We start from the raw sequence: 17,800 nt of genomic DNA, 5'->3' as shown, positions 1-17,800 counted from the left end.
ATAATTCTCAAAGGCACATGTTGTTTTATGACTTATTTAGCCTTAAAGTGAGCATATTAGTATCCTTAAGACACCATTTAGGGGTAGATAAGGACAAAGATTAATTTTGTGAGTACTGCCCCAGTGACAAAGTGTTCTGTTAAAAAGTTACAGCTTTTCTGATACTGTACCTAATGATAACAATGCATAATGGCGAAAATGTGTTGATGCATTATGAAAGAACAATTATGAAGCCTATAAATCAGGTTTTATTGGCATTTTGTATTTAATACACTGTTTGAAATTTTACAAAATGAGCAGCAAATACTTATATACATTTTTTTTTTTTTTTTTTTTTTGGTGTGAATCAAAAGCAAAACATACACAAATCTCCTGAATGTACACAACAGGCTTTAAATCATGTATAAAATATTCACAGCTATACTTTTGCAGCAACAAAAAGACAAAAATATTTTCATACAATAACAATTATAAACTTTTTTTGTGGAAGACAAACACTTTTAGAAGAAATTCAGTGCTCATACAACATTTATATGAACTGAAAATATTAATGCTGAACAAGAGATGGAAAATATTGTAGCAGTTAAATGGGCAAAACAGCAACCATGCACTCTCCCTGCCACAACACTGTTCATACAGTTCACAATTATTTGAACGGGATTTGACATTCATTTTAATGGCCCAGTCAAACAAAGAGAACTCTTGTTATGCAATGTTCAAGACTGCAGCCATTTCATCGTGGTGAGCAGGTTACTTCACCCTCCACCAGACAGCATGTTTCCAAGCATGCAAAGTCCTCCTATGGAACCTCAAACTTCTGCTTTAAAACCCAGATGCTGTAAGCACCTGCAGCAAAACAGAAGCCTTTGATAAGCAAGCCTCACTGATAGTGTTCTGACACCAATCACAATGAGAGCGCATTAGTGGTTTCTGTGTCAGACATAACAGAGGGGCGGTGAGAGCTTCCCTGCAGCAACTTGGAGCTCTTGAGGGTTGGAATACAGCCAAGGTTTTGGAAAAGTCGAAAGACATCTTTTCGGAAACGCACTCCGACGAAGGCATAAAGGAACGGATTTAGGCAGCTGTGCATGTAAGCGAGACTCTTCAAAACTTGGCCGGCAATGTCAAGACGCTGGACCTCTTTGCAGTTTGTGATGGTTGTATTGGCAGCCTGAGTGGCTTCAAAGACCAATATGCCGTTGTACGGAAGCTGAGAGACAACAAACACGGCCACAACTGCCAGGATGACCCGCAGGGCCTTGTGCTTTTCGAAGTTCCTCGTCTTCAGCAAGGTGCGGATGATGTTGGTATAGCAAAAGATCATCACTATGAGAGGGATGCAGAAGCCCATGCAGATCTGGAGAGCCAGGACCAGTATTTTTGTCTGATTGTTTTCATTGTTCCAGTAGACCATCATACAGAAGTGATTGCCCTGATCATCCCCTTTCGAACGAGCAAAGAGAAACTCTGGTATGGACATCACCGCCGCCAGGAGCCAGACTAGCACACAGATAAGTTTGCTGTACAGGAGACGATCCCTCTTGGAGTTCTGCGCTTTGGTTGTCTGGACAATCACTATGTAGCGGTCGACGCTGATGCAGGTAAGTAGAAACATGCTGCTGAAGAAGTTGATTTTGTAAACAGCAGAGACGATTTTGCAGAGGCTCGAGCCAAAAGTCCAACCGTAGATGGAGTCAGCGGCCCAGAATGGCAGAGTGCAGAGGAAGAACAAATCGGCCAGAGCCAGGTTCAGTAGATAAACGTCCGTCATCGCCTTCAGGCGGTTTTTGAAGTGTGTGTATATCCAGACCACCAGAGTGTTGCCAATGGCTCCCAGAATCACAATTATCCAATAGAGAGCAGGCTCATAGTACCTTCGAAACTCTCGCACTGCTGCTCTGTCACATATTTCCCCGCCTTCATAATCACCGATAGTTGTGGAAGATTCTTCATAATCCTGTTAAATTAAGCAAAGCATGTCTTACTGAGCTGTTTTCTTAGTAACCCTGATACTATGTATTTAAAGTGCAATCATGTTGATGTTAAACATGCATACAAACATTATGAGACAGCATGGACTTAATGTAAATATTCAGATATCACTTACATATTCTGAAGTCAGCCCATTCAATGGGGTCGCAAACTCGGTAATGTTCATTGTTGATCTTTTCTGTTCTTAAAAAAATAAATAAAAGAAAGAAATATTAAAAATACTCATATTTACAAAGATTCACTTTTATCATGCCAGAGTACACTAAATATTATATTCACAAATATCCACAACCAAAAACAGTGCATATCAATAATCAGACTTTTGGATTTGTTCTCTTTAAATGAAATTAAACACTATGAATTCTCAATTCATTATCAGTTTATGTTCCTGTTACAGAAAGCCAGTTAAAGCCAGTACTTACTCTATGTTCTTTGAGAAAAATTAGGACTAGTAATAAAGATTAGCTGCTGTCTGCTGTCTTCCTGATCACCAAGATCACTTTCACATTGTTTTTGACACTGTCTGGAAAAAGTCTGTTTTGCAGAAGCTTTTAAGGTCTTGAGGTTTAACCACAGTGACGCACATGAGTGTGAACTCTAACACTTTTTTCCCTCCTTCACAGGCCCACCTCTAAACACAGAAGATCAGAAATGTTTGTTTACGAGCCCTTTTTATTCATAGCACAACATAAAAGAGGGAACTATATTGTTTTTAATTTATGTTTGGAAGTTCCTTAAAATCATAATTACTGAGTTTTAGATGTAATGCACTTGTTCACACACCTGTGTCAAAACACTCCTCAGTATCATATCATCATGCAGCTTTATCTGTGGTGATACATAATTGTACTCCCACGAATAAAATGTGCTACTCAAAAAAAGAAAGGAAAAGAAAAAGAAGTTAAGTAGCTCCTCCACCAGCACCTTAAAGGGATAGTTCACCCAAAAATAAAAATGTGATGTTTATCTGCTTACCCCCAGGGCATCCAAGATGTAGGTGACTTTGTTTCTTCAGTAGAACACAAACCAAGATTTTTAGCTCAAACTGTTGCAGTCTATCAGTCTTATAATGTAAGTGGATGGGAATCATGGCTAAAACATACAATAAAACTAAAAAAAACATACACAAACAAAACCAAATTAAACCCTAAGGCTCGTGACGATACATTGATGTGTAAAGACACAAAACGATCGGTCTGTGCAAGAAACTGAAAAGTATTTATATCGCTTTTTACCTCTGATTCACGCAATGTCCGAACTGTTAGAACTCTCCTGAGCGCATCCTCCTGTGAGCGTTCTAAGCAGCAGGTGGCCAGGAGCGTGAGGCATCTTCTTCTTCTTGCTTGCTTTATGGCGGATAGCAGACTTATAAGTGCATTACCACCACCTATCTCTCAAATGGACCTTTGATACTCCTAATTGAGATTGTAGATAAACCAATAAAAAAAAAAAAAAAAAAAATAATAATTAAATTCACTTATAAGTCTGCGATCCACCATAAAGCAAGAAGAAGAAGAAGCCGCCTCATGCGCCTGGCCGCCTGCAAACGCTCACAAGAGGACGCGTTTTCTGACGTGAGAGATTGTGTATGCAGAGTGAATGTCTTATGCATGCCTTATGTATACTGTCTCTCCTGTTCACTGTTATACATCTAAATTCATTTAAAATTACATCTGAATTCATTTTAGTTTTATTAGATTTTTAGTTCGCTATACTGAACTCTTGTTTTCATCTCTCTTAATTAAGAAATACAAAAAACAAGGAAGCACCTGTAACTATCCTTATCTTCCCTTTTTCAAAGGTTTGTTTGTCACTGTGGTCAGTCACATTGGCAGTGACATGACAGGATCCAGTTCTTGTAGCGCAAGTAAAACTCTGACCATACGTTAACTGACGAAATTGAGCAATGACATGCACAGCTCAACATGCACAACTTTTGACAATATTTTTGTGCAACAAAGATGATTCATGCAAACTTTTGACCCTGGCTATGAATAACGCTTGAAGTTTTAGCGTGATTAACTTTCACTAATTGTAATTTACATTTAGAAACATTACAAACAACATTAGTAGATGATATCTTTAAAGCAGATTTTTTTTTACACGTTATCATTGCGCGTTTAGTTCCTTGCTCAAGTGTGAACCTTCGTGCCCCAGACATCCTGTTTATCATTAATATTGTCTCACCAGACATATACTTCACTTATTTTTATGTGCACTATTATGCCATATCCTGTGTTAAAGGACACATTTCCTCTTTCTCATGTCAGACACAGTACAGCACATTCCCCCTTGAATAATTAAATATGAAATATAAAAGAGTGCAAGTTGCAATAAACAACTGTCAAGCCTAGCATAGATACACAACATAGTTTTAGGTTGTGCTTTCGTAAAGGTCAGGCTCAAGACATTTTCATGAAGCTTTAGGTTATCTTGGATCTGTTGCTGCCATTTAGAATGCAATACTGATTGCTAAATTCGTCTTATCACTCATTTCCAGTCATGATTTGATAAGACTGGTGTTGGTAAAAACTGCCCTTTTATGCGATAATTTTTAGGATGTATTGATTCACATGAATAGGTAAAGGTTGGAAAAATGGAAACAAGGTGTATGCAACAAAAAGTAAAGGGTGCTGATGTTCTCTACATGTCTATAATTAAACCCAGTGGCCTCTATAGGTGTCCTATACGCAACCCAACCACTAAATGTTCCTCTTTTTTTTTCAGTTTTCAGTGACCAGGTCAAACGAAACACATGCACGCAAACATATCTCTTTATCTGAGTTTTTAGGCCTTCCTCAAACTGTGGTTTGAGCCCTGATTGGTTAAACTTGAAAAACCGTTGAGGAGATAGCATGTGATTCATGTTAGACTGCTTCCTTTCAGCGTTAAACACTTCTAAAAAGAGCTAACTTTTACAGATTCCTTATCTGTAGGTTATTTGACTAACCTGAAACGATCAATCACCGATTCAGGCATTGTTTAAGTGTCAATAGAAGCTGATGCAATCCACATCTTGCTTTAAATCAGTGCAAACTGATGCGAAAATCCGTTTGATTTAGGTGGTGTCCCTCCTGGTATGTCAGTTTGCATGACAAAATGGCATCTCTAGTAACGGTTTTGGCAACGTGAGATGAGGACAAACATTTGTCATTTAGTACCTTGTACTACTGAGAACATTCTGCGGTGAGCATTTGCACGACATTCTAAGACCACAAGGCAATATAGAGGAACAAAGCACTTATAATCACACACCCCTTTATGAATGTTGTTTAAGTTTGGAGGGTTTATTAATTCACGACTAAGTTATACTTTGCAGAAACGCAAAATTGCATTTTAATACTATTATTTGACATATGCAGTGACGAAAGAAAGATTTTAGGTTGTTAGCCAGCTCCTTGTCTGTACCTGCCATGCTTGGTTAGTTTTAGTCACCCACTCTTTTTGTTTTTCTAACTCTTTGATCTACAGTAAGCTTGAACTGTTTGGGGTTTGTTTGTTTGAGTGCCAACGCTTCCATTATAAGTCACATGATGTTTTGAACAGTGTCATGAGCCATGTGGCAACACAGTGGTAAAGTGAAAAATTAAAAAAAGAAGAAAAACAAATGACATGCGTGATTTCACAAAGTGTGACTTCCTCAATTTTCTCGATAGAGCAAACATTAAATCTTCAAACAACAACTGTCTGACAGCAGCTATAAAAGACATCTGAAGGAGTTTATATCATCATTGTATATTACTATAAAAATTACTAACAGTGTATATTACTATAAAATACAGAACCAACTAAAAGCACACAAAGGTCACATATTTTGGGGAAGTCGTGGCCTAGTGATTAGAGAGTTTGGCTCTTAACCCTAAGGTTGTGGGTTCGAGTCTCGGGCCGGCAATACCATGACTGAGGTGTCCTTGAGCAAGGCACCGAACCCCCAACTGCTCCCCGGGCACCGCAGCATAAATGGCTGCCCACTGCTTCGGGTGTGTGTTCATGGTGTGTGTGTTCACTGCTGTGTGTGTGCATATGGATGAGTTAACTGCAAAGCACGAATTCTGAGTATGGGTCACTATACTTGTCTGTATGTCACGTCACTTTCACTACTTCTGGTGGTTGTTGCGGAGTAACTAAATTAGCACTACTTACTTAACTACATTTTCAATAGCATCATTGAGGTAAAGAGCTACTTCATCCAACAAGCACAAGCAAAACGACCAAACATTACAAGATAGAAGTTTGTGAGGATAGTTCACCCAAAAATGAAAATTCCACTTGTCCCAAACCTGTATGAGTTCCTTGCTTTTGCTGAACACAGAAGAAGATTGTTGACAGTAGCCATTAACTTCCATAATGTTTTTTCCCATGCTATGGAAGTCAGTGGCTACTGTCAACTGTTCTATCTTATAAATATCTTCTTTTGTGTTCAGAATAAGAAAGAAAATCATACTGGTTTGGAACAACTAAAGAGTGAGCAAACAACATAATTTTTTTTTTTTTTTGGTATACCCGGTCCTTTTAAGGGCCATTTTTGCACTACGCTGTATTTGCATTTATGCACTACGCTGTATTGTTATGTAAATGTGTGCTACACAAACATGCTTAACTAAAGTTTCTAAGTTAAAAGAAAGAGCTTTAGAAATTTTAAAGAAAGAATTTTTACCATAACTATGTCCCTTTAGGGAACTAATAGACCCAACAAGTAAAAAATCAAATGCGTTCACCACCTCAACTGTAATCTCTCATACAATTAAAACTTCTATTCATTCTAGTAAATCTTAATCTTAAACAGTCCTATCTCTTATATGTAGTGTTGAAAAGTCTGATAAGTTCAGTTTCATTCATTCAGATGACTCCAATGAGGAATGTGGCATTAATTTTGAGTTTTTCTGTGCTAATACCAAAATTATATGATTTGTTTTATGCAAACAAGGCCTATTTTTGCAGTAAACTGATACAGAATGCCTTAGCATTGTATATTGAGAAAAATTAAACAAGATGTCATCCAAAATGCAGCTTTATTGGAGAAACAAGGATGGGGCTCATCACATTTCGGCTGGGGGTCTGCATTCATCAAGGATGCACTGACTGAATGCATCCCAGCATTCAAGAGGACTCAGTATCATCTGCATCGGAGATGACTGATGTCTCTGTGTAGGAAAAATGAGGGAAGTCATATGCTGGCATTGTTCATGACTAATGAAAACAACAAAGTCACATGGCGATTGCAAGGGCATTTCAAAAACTCCACAAACAGAATTTCACTTCAAATCAAATGGTTGAAATGATTGCGTATTTACCTGTAATAATTTCTTTGACCTTTATTTGCCCAGCTGTTGATAGAAAAAAGGGCAATGAAAAGAGAGACAGTAATAAACAGAAAGAGAAAAAGACAATGGATGAGCACTAATAATAATCTGTCAAATGCATAACATTCATAAACCTGAAGCAGTTTCTGTCCTACACTGGCCTTGCATGTTAGAGTGAAACTTGCCTGTCAGGATGTATCTAGTTTGTTTGTCCTTTGGGGCAGGGTTATGGGGGGAGTCCTGGGGGGTGCTGGTGTGGGGCAGGGCCCTCCCTACAGGATGGAAAAGCGCAGATGCCCCCGGACTTTACTATTCAATAGGAAAGCCTATAATCCAAACTATAATACATCATGGTGCTATTTGTATTTCATCCAAATGTAATGGATAACACGCTGTTTTTCCCATAAAAACCACCGATTTCCACTTTAGCTGAACTAGCAAAATCCAGATGTCAACAACTGCGTCACTTCATCATGTGTAAAAAAGGGAAAACAGAATGATCAACTGCTGTCACGTCCATGCCAAATTACGTAGTTGTGGAGTGTATTTAATCGAACAGATAAAAATCCACATGACCTTCCTTCCATGGAACACAAAAGTGAATTTTAAAGCGTATCTTGACCAATCTCTTCAATATAATGAAAGTGAATGAGGACTGGGGCTGCGTATCCATTTCACAAACCTGTTTACGTTACATTAACAAATCATACTGATCTGATTCTCACTAAATCCATAATCTGATTCTGGCCACAGTGATTATCAGTGAATAATAATAATGCAAATTTTAAAACTTGAACTCAAAATTGTCTTTGTCTATTCCACAGAAGAAAAGAACGCGATTGGGGTGGTGAATGACATGAGGCTGTGTAAATGGTGACAGAATACTGAAACTTTGGTCCTCTATTATCTCAGATAGCAGGGAGATCTTTCTGTCCTCTATGTGATAAAAAATTCAAACTCATAGCTGTACTAGCAGACACATTCTGTTGGTTTGAAGACATGCAATGTATGCTCATAATTACACCTGTTTTGTGATTAACAGTAACCAAGAAAACACTCAATAAGATACAACCGTCTGACCACAAAAGCTTTCCAAAGCAGTCAGGAAACTCCCTGATGACTGTCCCTAATGCTTTTGATACCATCACTGCTTTGTTTTTTTTTCAGTATGTTAAACTGGCACAAGCTTTTGGTTTCCATTCAGTCAGAGACATTGAAACCTACAAAAGCAGCTCTCACCTGAAAAAGTGTAGGATGACTCTGTAAACTCAGGCACCCTGAAAGTCACAAAAGTAATAATGAAAAAAATTAAAAACAAAATTGCAGCGAACAGCACAAATCTAAAGACAATCCCTTTATATGTATCACCCCGAACTGTATAATAGTTTTATAACAGTTTTATAAGTGTGTTAGGGTAATACTTTCCCATTTATTTATGAAAGTAATTGTAAACTATAATAATAAACTACTACATGGAAACATCAGTGGTGGAAATGGCCATAATTCACTGGGGGAACTCTAGCTTTTTGGGGGTGACAACCCCTTCTTAGATGGCCTTACAGATGCATCAAATGTAAATGTATAAAAACCTTTATAATCTATAATAACATTAATCTTATTTAACATTGTGTAGGATCTGCACATGTGATAATGTAAGCATTGTTAATGACCCTTTGTATTTAATAAAAAAAAGTTAGGAGCATCTTCTGAAAAATTACAAAAACTAACCTTGAAAACATTGAATTATTTTAACTGAATGATACTTTAAAAATGAAACTAAAACTGCCAGTAGGTGGTGGCAAGTCACTGTCTTTGTCACTGAATCGTTAATTCGATTAATTTAAACAGCTGATTCATTCAGGAATGAAGCAAGCGACTGTCTTTATGAATGTGTCATTGAATCATTGACTCACTAGATTAATTCAAAAACGGAGATTCATTCATAAACGAAACACCTGCTGTGTTTGCATGGAGAAGCGCAGCAGCTCAGCTGTGAATTTGTGTTGAAATCGAGCGTAGCGTTAGTTCTGGCAGGTCACGTTAATCACACTCGCCTCAGCTGGCACTCAGCTGATCCATGTCTACCTACAGAAATATGACGCCAATCATAATTCCCTTTATAAGGTCCTTTTAGTCATTATTCAGCAGCTATTGCTTTGCTCAAGAGCTAATCACCCACCTCCATCCCCAACTCCTCCTCTCGTCCAGTCAGGACATGGCATTGGATATTTCTTCTTGAGTCAGACCACTGAATTATGCTGATATATAAAATAATCACTTAGAACAGTAATGATATCTGCTATCATTAATCAATAATTTTGGTTCTGTTCTGTTTACCCAAGGGGGGTATGCTCTCCCTGCTCCTATCTAGGCAATCTGTTGCCCAGAACTGAACCATACCCCCAGCCTAAAATGAATGCTAATTATAAGTTATCTTTGACGACAGTGGTCCTGACAGAAATATATTCATTAACGAAATACAGCAAAATCAGATAACAGTGTTCCTTAAATATACGTCACTTAATATTAACTTATGTATTTTTGCATATCTTGCATGTAGGCCTATTTGGATTACTGTGTGCGTGCTTGCGAAAGCGTGGTAGATTATGAAAAGGCTACCGTTTTCACATAACGTATGGGTCTATTGTGTGTTATTCTGTTATCTGTTAAAGATGTTTAGATTTTCGGCAAAAAACACGGTTCATCCTAAATAATTTACCTGAAGCAGTCTGCTTTCACGATCTGGGCCCGTATTCACAAAACATTTTATCTTACCACTAAGAGTACTCCTAAATAGCAGTAAAAGTTTTTAGCTAAGCGTTTCTCTTAAATCCTATTCACAAAGCTGCTGAGACAAACTTTTACTAAGGAATAGAGAGAAGTCTTAAAGGGGTCATATGACGTTGCTAAAAAGAACATTATGTTAATGCAATGTGTTTATGCAGTTTAAGGTTAAAAAAAACACACATTATTTTCCAAATAATGTACATTATTGTTGCTCCTCTATGCCCCGCCTTTCTGAAACACGTCGATTTTTACAAAACTCATCGTTCTGAAAGGTGAAGTGTACGCTGATTGGCCAGCTATCCAGAGCATTGTGATTGACCGAATTCCTTAAGCGTGTGACGGTAATGTTATGCCCCTTACCATACTGTGATGCTGTGTCCCGGCACGACGAGACAAAAGTAATAATGGTGTGGTAAAGGGAGTAACATTTCCGTCACACTCTTGAGGTATTCAGCCAATGCACTGGATAGCTGGCCAATCAGAGCACACCTTGCGTTTCAGAACGATAAGCTTTGGAAAAATCTACGTGTTTCAGAAAGGCGGGGCATAGAGGAGCAACAATAGTGTACATTATGTGGAAAATAATATGTGTTTTTTGAAACATAAACTGCATAAACACATTGCATTACACCAAATACACAACATAATGTTCTTTTTAGCAACGTCATATGACCCCTTTAATAAAACACAATCTAATAGGTAGAATTTATTTTTTTTATTATTAGCTTCTGGTTTTTGCTTCATCCATTCTAGCCACCCGCGTCTGTGCACAACTCGGATCACTTTGTTGGGATGTTGAATGGATAAAATATAGAAATCCCTTTCATTTCCAAAAAAATCTAACCAATTGGAACTTGGAACTGACCTAAAATAGACACTTTCCCTTGTATTGTAAGTTTATGTATATTTTAACCTAAATTCCTGGTGTTGAATTAATCATGTTATACGTGAACTACCCATATGATTATGACATAGTTACTTGAAGTCATCTCCTTCCAGCAATTTTCTGTAGGTGGAGATCTCAACGTCCAGGGCGAGTTTGATGTCCAGGAGCTCTTGATAGGCCAGGATCTGTTTGTGGAGGTCTGCTTTAGCCACCTCTATGGCTGATGTGAGGCTAGCGATCTGTGCCTGGTATTCAGCAACACCCACACTGGACTGGGCCTGGGCCTCTGCTAAACTCTGCTCCAGAGTCATGTTCTAAAAACATAAACAACAATCTCCTGACCTATAACAACGCATTGTTTTTCTCCTTTTGGACTCCAAAACAAATATTCTCCACAGATGGGGGTCAGGGTATGCTGTGTTTTAAAGACTAATGTTTTTAACTTTGTATAGAATTGTTTCATTATTTTACAATTTTACCATACAGCTTCAAAAAACTGCCAAAAAACTCCACCTTATTCTTCAGCATTTTGATATCTCTTGTTTTCAGACACTGAATTTATTGTAAATGATGTCAGAAAACTCTTGAAACGCTTGAGTTGTCTGGGAAATTGCTTCTTTTGCAGCAGCTCAGCTTCTCTTGTGGCACTGGGGCTTTTGCAGCCAATATGAAACGGCTGAGATCAATAAACCACTTCCTATGTCATCTGACTTCCTGTCTCAGACAGCTGTGATTTATTCAAGAGATGTTTATTATATATGGTGAAAACCTGCAGTGAAGCATTTCACACTGCTGATGAACACTGTCTCTCAAGGGAACTGCTACTGTTGAGCACTTTTACCATCTGAACACCGCTAAAAATACCTTGATTAAACTACACTCTACACTCTCTGTCAAAAGTGTCTGGCTTTGACCAGCGTCACACATCTTTTATATCTCAAAGCGCATCTTTTAAAAAGTCAAATACTTACTGCAGCCACAAGCCCTTGAAGCTCTAAATTTAGTGTCTGCATCTCTTTCCTGGCTGCTGTGATCTCAGATTTAGTTGATGACACGGCCTCTGTGTTTTTGGCATTGGCCGTCTGAATCTCATCCATCTAGATTCAAAAGTAGATAGAATAAGATCTATTAGTTAGAATGGCAAAATTATCAAACACTTAGACAATGCGAGCACTTCCTGTGTGCAGACCTTGAGTTTGTAATACGCCTCAGCCTCCTCTCTGTGTTGCTGCACAGATTTCTCATATTCCATTCGTATCTTGTTGAGAGCTGCAGAGATGTCAAAGGACTTCCCAGTGTCTACTTCAATCATTGAGACTGAAGTGTCCATTGTTGTTGTGCCCAGTTTAGATTGCAAAGATGACAGTTCCTACAGTGAACAGATACAACAAATTAGTATGCCATATTAAGTATATACAATACAATACATTTTATTCATAGACTACTGTTTTGTTTTGTTTAAATAATACTTTTATTCAGCAAGGATGCATTAAATTGATCAAAAGTGACTTTTATAACTCTGTTGTGTGACACTGTATATATATGAATAGATTAGATTTTTTAAATATTTACATTAAAATGCATTTCAGATTTTAGTCAACACAAATCTTTAATTTGTACCTCCTCTTGTGTTTGGTTGACAAAGTCCAGTTCATTTTTCAGGCTGGAGTATTTGGCATCCAAATCAATTCTTAGGTCAGAGGCCAATTCTATGTCCTAAAAAGGGGATACAGACATTAGAGTTTTAGTTGTCTACAAACAACAAATGAAATTTTAAGTCAATAACAGATCAGTTTCGATATACATTGTGTGACTGAATGTCATCCTTCTCACCTTTTTCATGGCAGCAATGTCAGACTCAAGCTGAAACTTCACTCCTTGTTCAAAGTCAAGCTTAGAGAAAATAAACATTTTATTATTGACAATATTTTAAATGTTTAAATAACATTTTTTAAAGCTTTTTTTATGATACAATAAAAAAAAAGCTTTTTTATTGTATCATAATATAAAATGCTCTAATGTCATTAAAAAAGGAAACACTCACTTAGCCTTCAGTTCATGAGCAGTTCCACGAACATTGTCCAGCTCAATCTCCAGTTTAACAGTGTCGATGGTGAGAGTTTCCAATGTGCTGCGATATTCATTCAGCTGGGCCTCATACTCCACCGTGGCAGTCACAGATGACTCTTGGGACACATCTGTCCCCCCAGTCAGCTGGGACAGCTTGGCCTCTAGAGCTGCGTTCTCCTGCTGTAGCGCCCGCACTTTGGCCATGTACGTGGAAAAGCGGCCATTCAGTCCAGACAGCGTGTGCTTCTCAGCCGCTCTGGAAAGTATCGGGGCCACAGCAGCACCTGATGCTTGTCCGGCGGCGAACGCAGCGCTTCCACCGAGTCCTCCTGCAGCAATGGCGCGACCCATTGTGAATGCAGGACTGGCAACCAGTGCACCACCGCCACCACCACCCAGTGCCAATACTGCACCAGCTCCTGCACCACCACCAAGGCCAAGGCCGAGACCTCCACCAGCTCCAAAGCCTAGTCCTCCACCCAGCCCAGCACCACCCCCGAGCCCCAGACCCAGTCTTGCTCCACCACTTGCACCAAACCCTCCATATCCCCCAGACATCCTGGAAGAGGCCAAGGAAATGGACAAAGCCATGGTGAACAGCTATGGATGAGCACTGAAGAATCAGAGTCTGAATCGAGCAGAGAGTGCAGGCAGGACGAGAGACTAATGATTGCTGTTTAAATACACTTAAGGGAGGGAGGGCAGTGCAGAAAGAGACACTCCACAGAGAAAGAATAAGCTGCAACTTGTCTCACTGGAGAGGTATGGCGTCGGTTGTCTGTTAAATGTCAAAATATTCTGACCTGCAGGCACATTTTCCTACTAGGATCGGTCTTCAATCTAAACGCTGCATTTCAGAAAAATCTGAATGATGAATATCACCCCTTTTTTTCAAATGTGTCATACACATTTACCTTACTAAATTACTAAAGATGTAATTCTGAAAACTAAGACTTTCTGCACACGTAGCGTCACCAAACATGTCGCTATGGTAAATATCAGCTGCTCTGTTTAAAAAAAAAAACGTACATTAAAGCTGAAATACAATCTGAATGATGAAAACAATAACGTAAATTCACTAGACTGGTGATCATCAAATCCTTTTAACAGTATATTTTACAGACTTTATATTAAAGTCTTCCCTTTTTCACAAAAACCTTTTGCTCTCTAGAAACCATGTCAGTTTTGGTTGAGAATATTTTAAGATCAAATGTTACCATTATAAACGCTGAATTAATACCAACATATGAAATTCAGTGAATGACAGAAAAATTAGGAATATTCCAACTGGACAACAGCACAGATACACAGAAATAGACAGAATAACAACGAAAGAGAAGTCAAAGTGGAATAAAAGAATGCAATGTTGGGCAATCCACTGCAAAAGCTATCAGTGTGACAGTAAAAATAATTATTCACATCGTTTTCCCAAAGACCCTGACAGGTAATTATTCAAAAATATTGTATGGTTTGAAGTGGGACGTAGCGCTGTCTTATGCACCTGCTAACTTGTTAAAACTGTTTTTAGTCTAACTTAAATCCTTTTAGGAACTGTAGGTCCTAGCCATAGAAACCATAATAATGATTTATATGGATATGACACTAGGTTAGTATGAACTCATGTGACTTTACACATTTACTATTACTATAGCTCCACTAGGTCTGAAATATATATTGTACATTTTAATTCCCTGGAACACATTACAAACATGATGATCTTATACAACATGATGCATTGCTGTGTCTGTCATAAGTAAATTTTAACAATTGAATTAACAATTCAAAAATTAAATAAGTTTGGAGAAAGTGTCTGTACGTGTTTTTTTTTTTTTTTACAGTCTTCCTTTAATACATATTAATATAAGACAATACTGCAAAAACAGTTTACTGTCAAGCTGTTATATTCCTGTTATATATATTTATTGTCCAACATTCCTTAGATTAGAAACACACTAAGCAATTTTCTGTGAACTCTGTCAATGCCATCCTTTATGTAATTCTATTATCACAGATCTCTTGCATAAGGTCAATGCTTGGTGTCAGTAACATTAATAAAAAGTGGAATCTAACAGACATCTGCTTGGTCTTGAAAGTCTCAAGGGCAGACTCTACTGATAGGTTTGTGCCTGTTCTGATGGCAGGTGAAGCATACCTTCATAATTATACGCATCTGCTACATATGAGATTGACATTAAAGAAATTAAAATATAAAATTTTAATTCTAATAAAAAAATTGACTAGCATCATTTGATGAGAAACTGTATTGTAAAGACAACTCAATTGTTTTAAAGAATGTGCTCTTTTAAAAAATAAATACATAAAATCATTTAATACTAGATTAGAATGCAAAGACTCAGAATCAGAATCAGACAAGAATATCAATGTCATTTACAAAATCCCCTAAACAATAAATGACAGGGAAGCAGAAGGGGAAATCACACTGTTGTTTGCCAGATGAGGAATTGTCTCTGGTTCAGTGGAAAGACGTGACACTTTTTTTTTTTTTTTTCTTTGAATGTCATAACAATATGAAATGTACACTGGACTTCTGCCAGGGTTATTTCAAGGAGGAAGAGGATTTATTCCATTGCTGATTATTTTGATACTGGAGGTTTATTACAAGAGACAAACTCAAAGGTTAGGATAATCCACCTTGGTTGACAATATAAGAGTACATTTATTTCTAATGCAGAAATAACCAGCAGAACTTTGGTGACAAACTTGGCTGGAAGACAAAAAGTACATCAAACTGTACCTTAGTAGTTAAGAGCTCTCTGCTGTGAGAAACAAATATGAAACCAAAACTGATTCTGGGTTACATACTAAAATGTCGGTGTCTTGTTTTTTTATGCGTTTTCAGTTTCATACAGTAGATCCTGAAAGCCCCTGAATTTACCTAATTTTATTTCTAACCTATATGGAACATAATCTCTTATGTAATATTGCAGCAGGTTTGAACAAAGCCTCAGGCCTTTTCATTAAGCAGTGACAGTCAGTTATGAATCAATCGGATTCTCGCTGGGCCCTACAGCAATTTCTAGAGAGATCTGGTCATGTGTTAAAATTTGATCTGTCGAGGTTAATATAGGCCACGGATAAAGATTTCCCAATTATCAACATCACATCTTCATAATCTGACACAAAAGAATATTACTATCTCATAACTACTCTAGGAAATTAAAGCGTCCTAGAGTGGCTTACAGTATTAATACAACTGTATGTGTGATACTGTAATGTAACAGTTTAATAAGTTAATATTGCGAAACTTGCTTTAGATACAATATCGCCAGTTAATTTGTTTTTGCTCCCCCAATGAACATAATTCCAAAAAAGCAACCACAGTCAAGTCGTTGCTAATCAAGTGAATCATTGTTTGAATCGGTTGAATGAATGATTCAGTGACTCACTCATTAAGACACCTGCTGTGTTCCAATTTGCATACTATCTGTCATATAATATTCAAAATTTGAATTAGTTTGTCCCAAAGCGTAGTATGTTGAAAAAGGAAAGGAAAGGAAGTGACATCCCATTCCTGGAATTTGAGATCTGCATTTAACCCACCCAAGTGCACACACACAGCAGTGAGTAGTGAACAAACATGCACACAACATGAACACACACCCAGAGCAGGGGACAGCCAATGCTGCAATGCCCAGGGAGCCGTTGGGGGTTTGGTGCCTTGCTCAAGGGTCTCATTTCAGTCATGGTACTGAGAGCACTGGTAATTCACTCCCCCCATCTACAATCCCTGCCAGACCTGAGACTCAAACCCACAACCTTTGTGTTACAAGTCAAACTCCCTAACCATTAGGCCATGACTGCACGACTGAAAAAAAAAGCATCCCAAAGGTACCCAGATGGTTTACTATTTCTGGTGGAAGTGCAGATCCATGCACACTGTAATGGCTGATGTTGCTGGAGACAGGATGCATGTAAATAAGCAACTAAGCCACAGAACTGTCCATTACAGATGTAATTATAACAAAGTAGTGTGTCCCAAAGCTTATTCTGCTACACTCTCAAAAGAATGTTCTTCTTCTTCTTCTTCACAAAAAGAGTGCATACATTCAGGGCGTAATACAATGCAGGCAAATTGGGTTAAGTGACTGATTCAGTGACTCACTAAAGACAGTCTGTTCTTGAACGAATCAGTGATTTGAACGAATCATTTGAATGAATGACTCATTCATGACTTGTTCACTGTCACTTGTCTCCACTTACTAGCATATCGACGTTAATCTGCGGAAAGAGTTATTGAAAAATCCCTACCACTAATGCACAGACGGGACAGTCTGTGGTACAAAACAGTGAAAAGTCTGCTGGAGTGAATGCTACTAGCATACTCTATACTCTCTTCATGTAAATTTATTTCTTTAAGAAATAGTAGTAGGCCTACAAATAGTATTTCAGTAGTAAGTAATAATAAGTAATTCAGTCCAATCAACTCTTATGGAATGCCTCTCTGCCAATCAGCTTCGAGGACAAACTGTTGAATATATAAGTAGACAAACACACACATCTACCCACCATGCCACAGCAACAACAGTGTTTTAACTTTTCATTTTCACACTTAGAAAATTGTAAAAAAGAAAAAAGACTGAGGGTTTGAGAAGCTTGAGCAAGCGTAATGTTGCTATGTTTACTTTATCAAGGTAGGTTTCTGTTTATTTGGATCCCCATTAGCCTAATTGACCATATAAATGCACTTTTTTGTACATGTGATTAAAAAAAGAGATACGGATGAATAACCTTATCACATTCT

General features: G+C 37.9%; 2 protein-coding genes across 3 annotated transcripts; both read right to left on the bottom strand.

Annotated features, from left to right (window-relative positions):
• Nucleotides 1-230: 230 nt before the first annotated feature.
• On the bottom strand, nt 231-2,572 carry ccr9a (chemokine (C-C motif) receptor 9a). Its single transcript, XM_019116118.2, has 3 exons — nt 2,415-2,572; nt 2,108-2,175; nt 231-1,957 (listed from the first exon to the last, which is right to left on the bottom strand). Exons 2-3 carry the CDS (start codon nt 2,156-2,158, stop codon nt 905-907), a joined length of 1,104 nt encoding a protein of 367 aa, XP_018971663.1. The 5' UTR covers nt 2,159-2,175; nt 2,415-2,572; the 3' UTR covers nt 231-904.
• A 4,415-nt stretch (nt 2,573-6,987) lies between these two features.
• On the bottom strand, nt 6,988-13,678 carry zgc:136930 (uncharacterized protein LOC563946 homolog). Of its 2 annotated transcripts, XM_042718509.1 has the most exons (9): nt 13,013-13,678; nt 12,802-12,862; nt 12,589-12,684; nt 12,158-12,337; nt 11,940-12,065; nt 11,062-11,282; nt 8,535-8,572; nt 7,287-7,319; nt 6,988-7,136 (listed from the first exon to the last, which is right to left on the bottom strand). In XM_042718509.1, exons 1-9 carry the CDS (start codon nt 13,627-13,629, stop codon nt 7,093-7,095), a joined length of 1,416 nt encoding a protein of 471 aa, XP_042574443.1. In that variant the 5' UTR covers nt 13,630-13,678; the 3' UTR covers nt 6,988-7,092. The 2 variants fall into 2 exon arrangements, with proteins under 2 accessions (XP_042574443.1, XP_042574442.1); XM_042718508.1 differs by lacking the exon at nt 6,988-7,136 and having other exon boundaries at nt 7,290-7,567.
• Nucleotides 13,679-17,800: the final 4,122 nt, after the last annotated feature.

Source organism: Cyprinus carpio, chromosome B2 (genome assembly GCF_018340385.1).
Source record: "Cyprinus carpio isolate SPL01 chromosome B2, ASM1834038v1, whole genome shotgun sequence".
In the NCBI taxonomy this organism is placed as follows: domain Eukaryota; kingdom Metazoa; phylum Chordata; class Actinopteri; order Cypriniformes; family Cyprinidae; genus Cyprinus; species Cyprinus carpio.
This window is presented reverse-complemented; position numbering and strand designations above follow the sequence as displayed.

Coding starts and splice junctions, on each gene's coding strand:
- ccr9a (XM_019116118.2), bottom strand. CDS start 2,158: ATGAACATTACCGAGTTTGCGACCCCATTGAATGGGCTGACTTCAGAA. Junction 1,958..2,107: donor ATGGGCTGACTTCAGAATAT/GTAAGTGATATC, acceptor TTAATTTAACAG/GATTATGAAGAATCTTCCAC.
- zgc:136930 (XM_042718508.1), bottom strand. CDS start 13,629: ATGGCTTTGTCCATTTCCTTGGCCTCTTCCAGGATGTCTGGGGGATAT. Junction 8,573..11,061: donor CTGGAAGGAGATGACTTCAA/GTAACTATGTCA, acceptor TGTGACTTTCAG/GGTGCCTGAGTTTACAGAGT. Junction 7,568..8,534: donor GTCATCCTACACTTTTTCAG/GTGAGAGCTGCT, acceptor TCCATCCTGTAG/GGAGGGCCCTGCCCCACACC.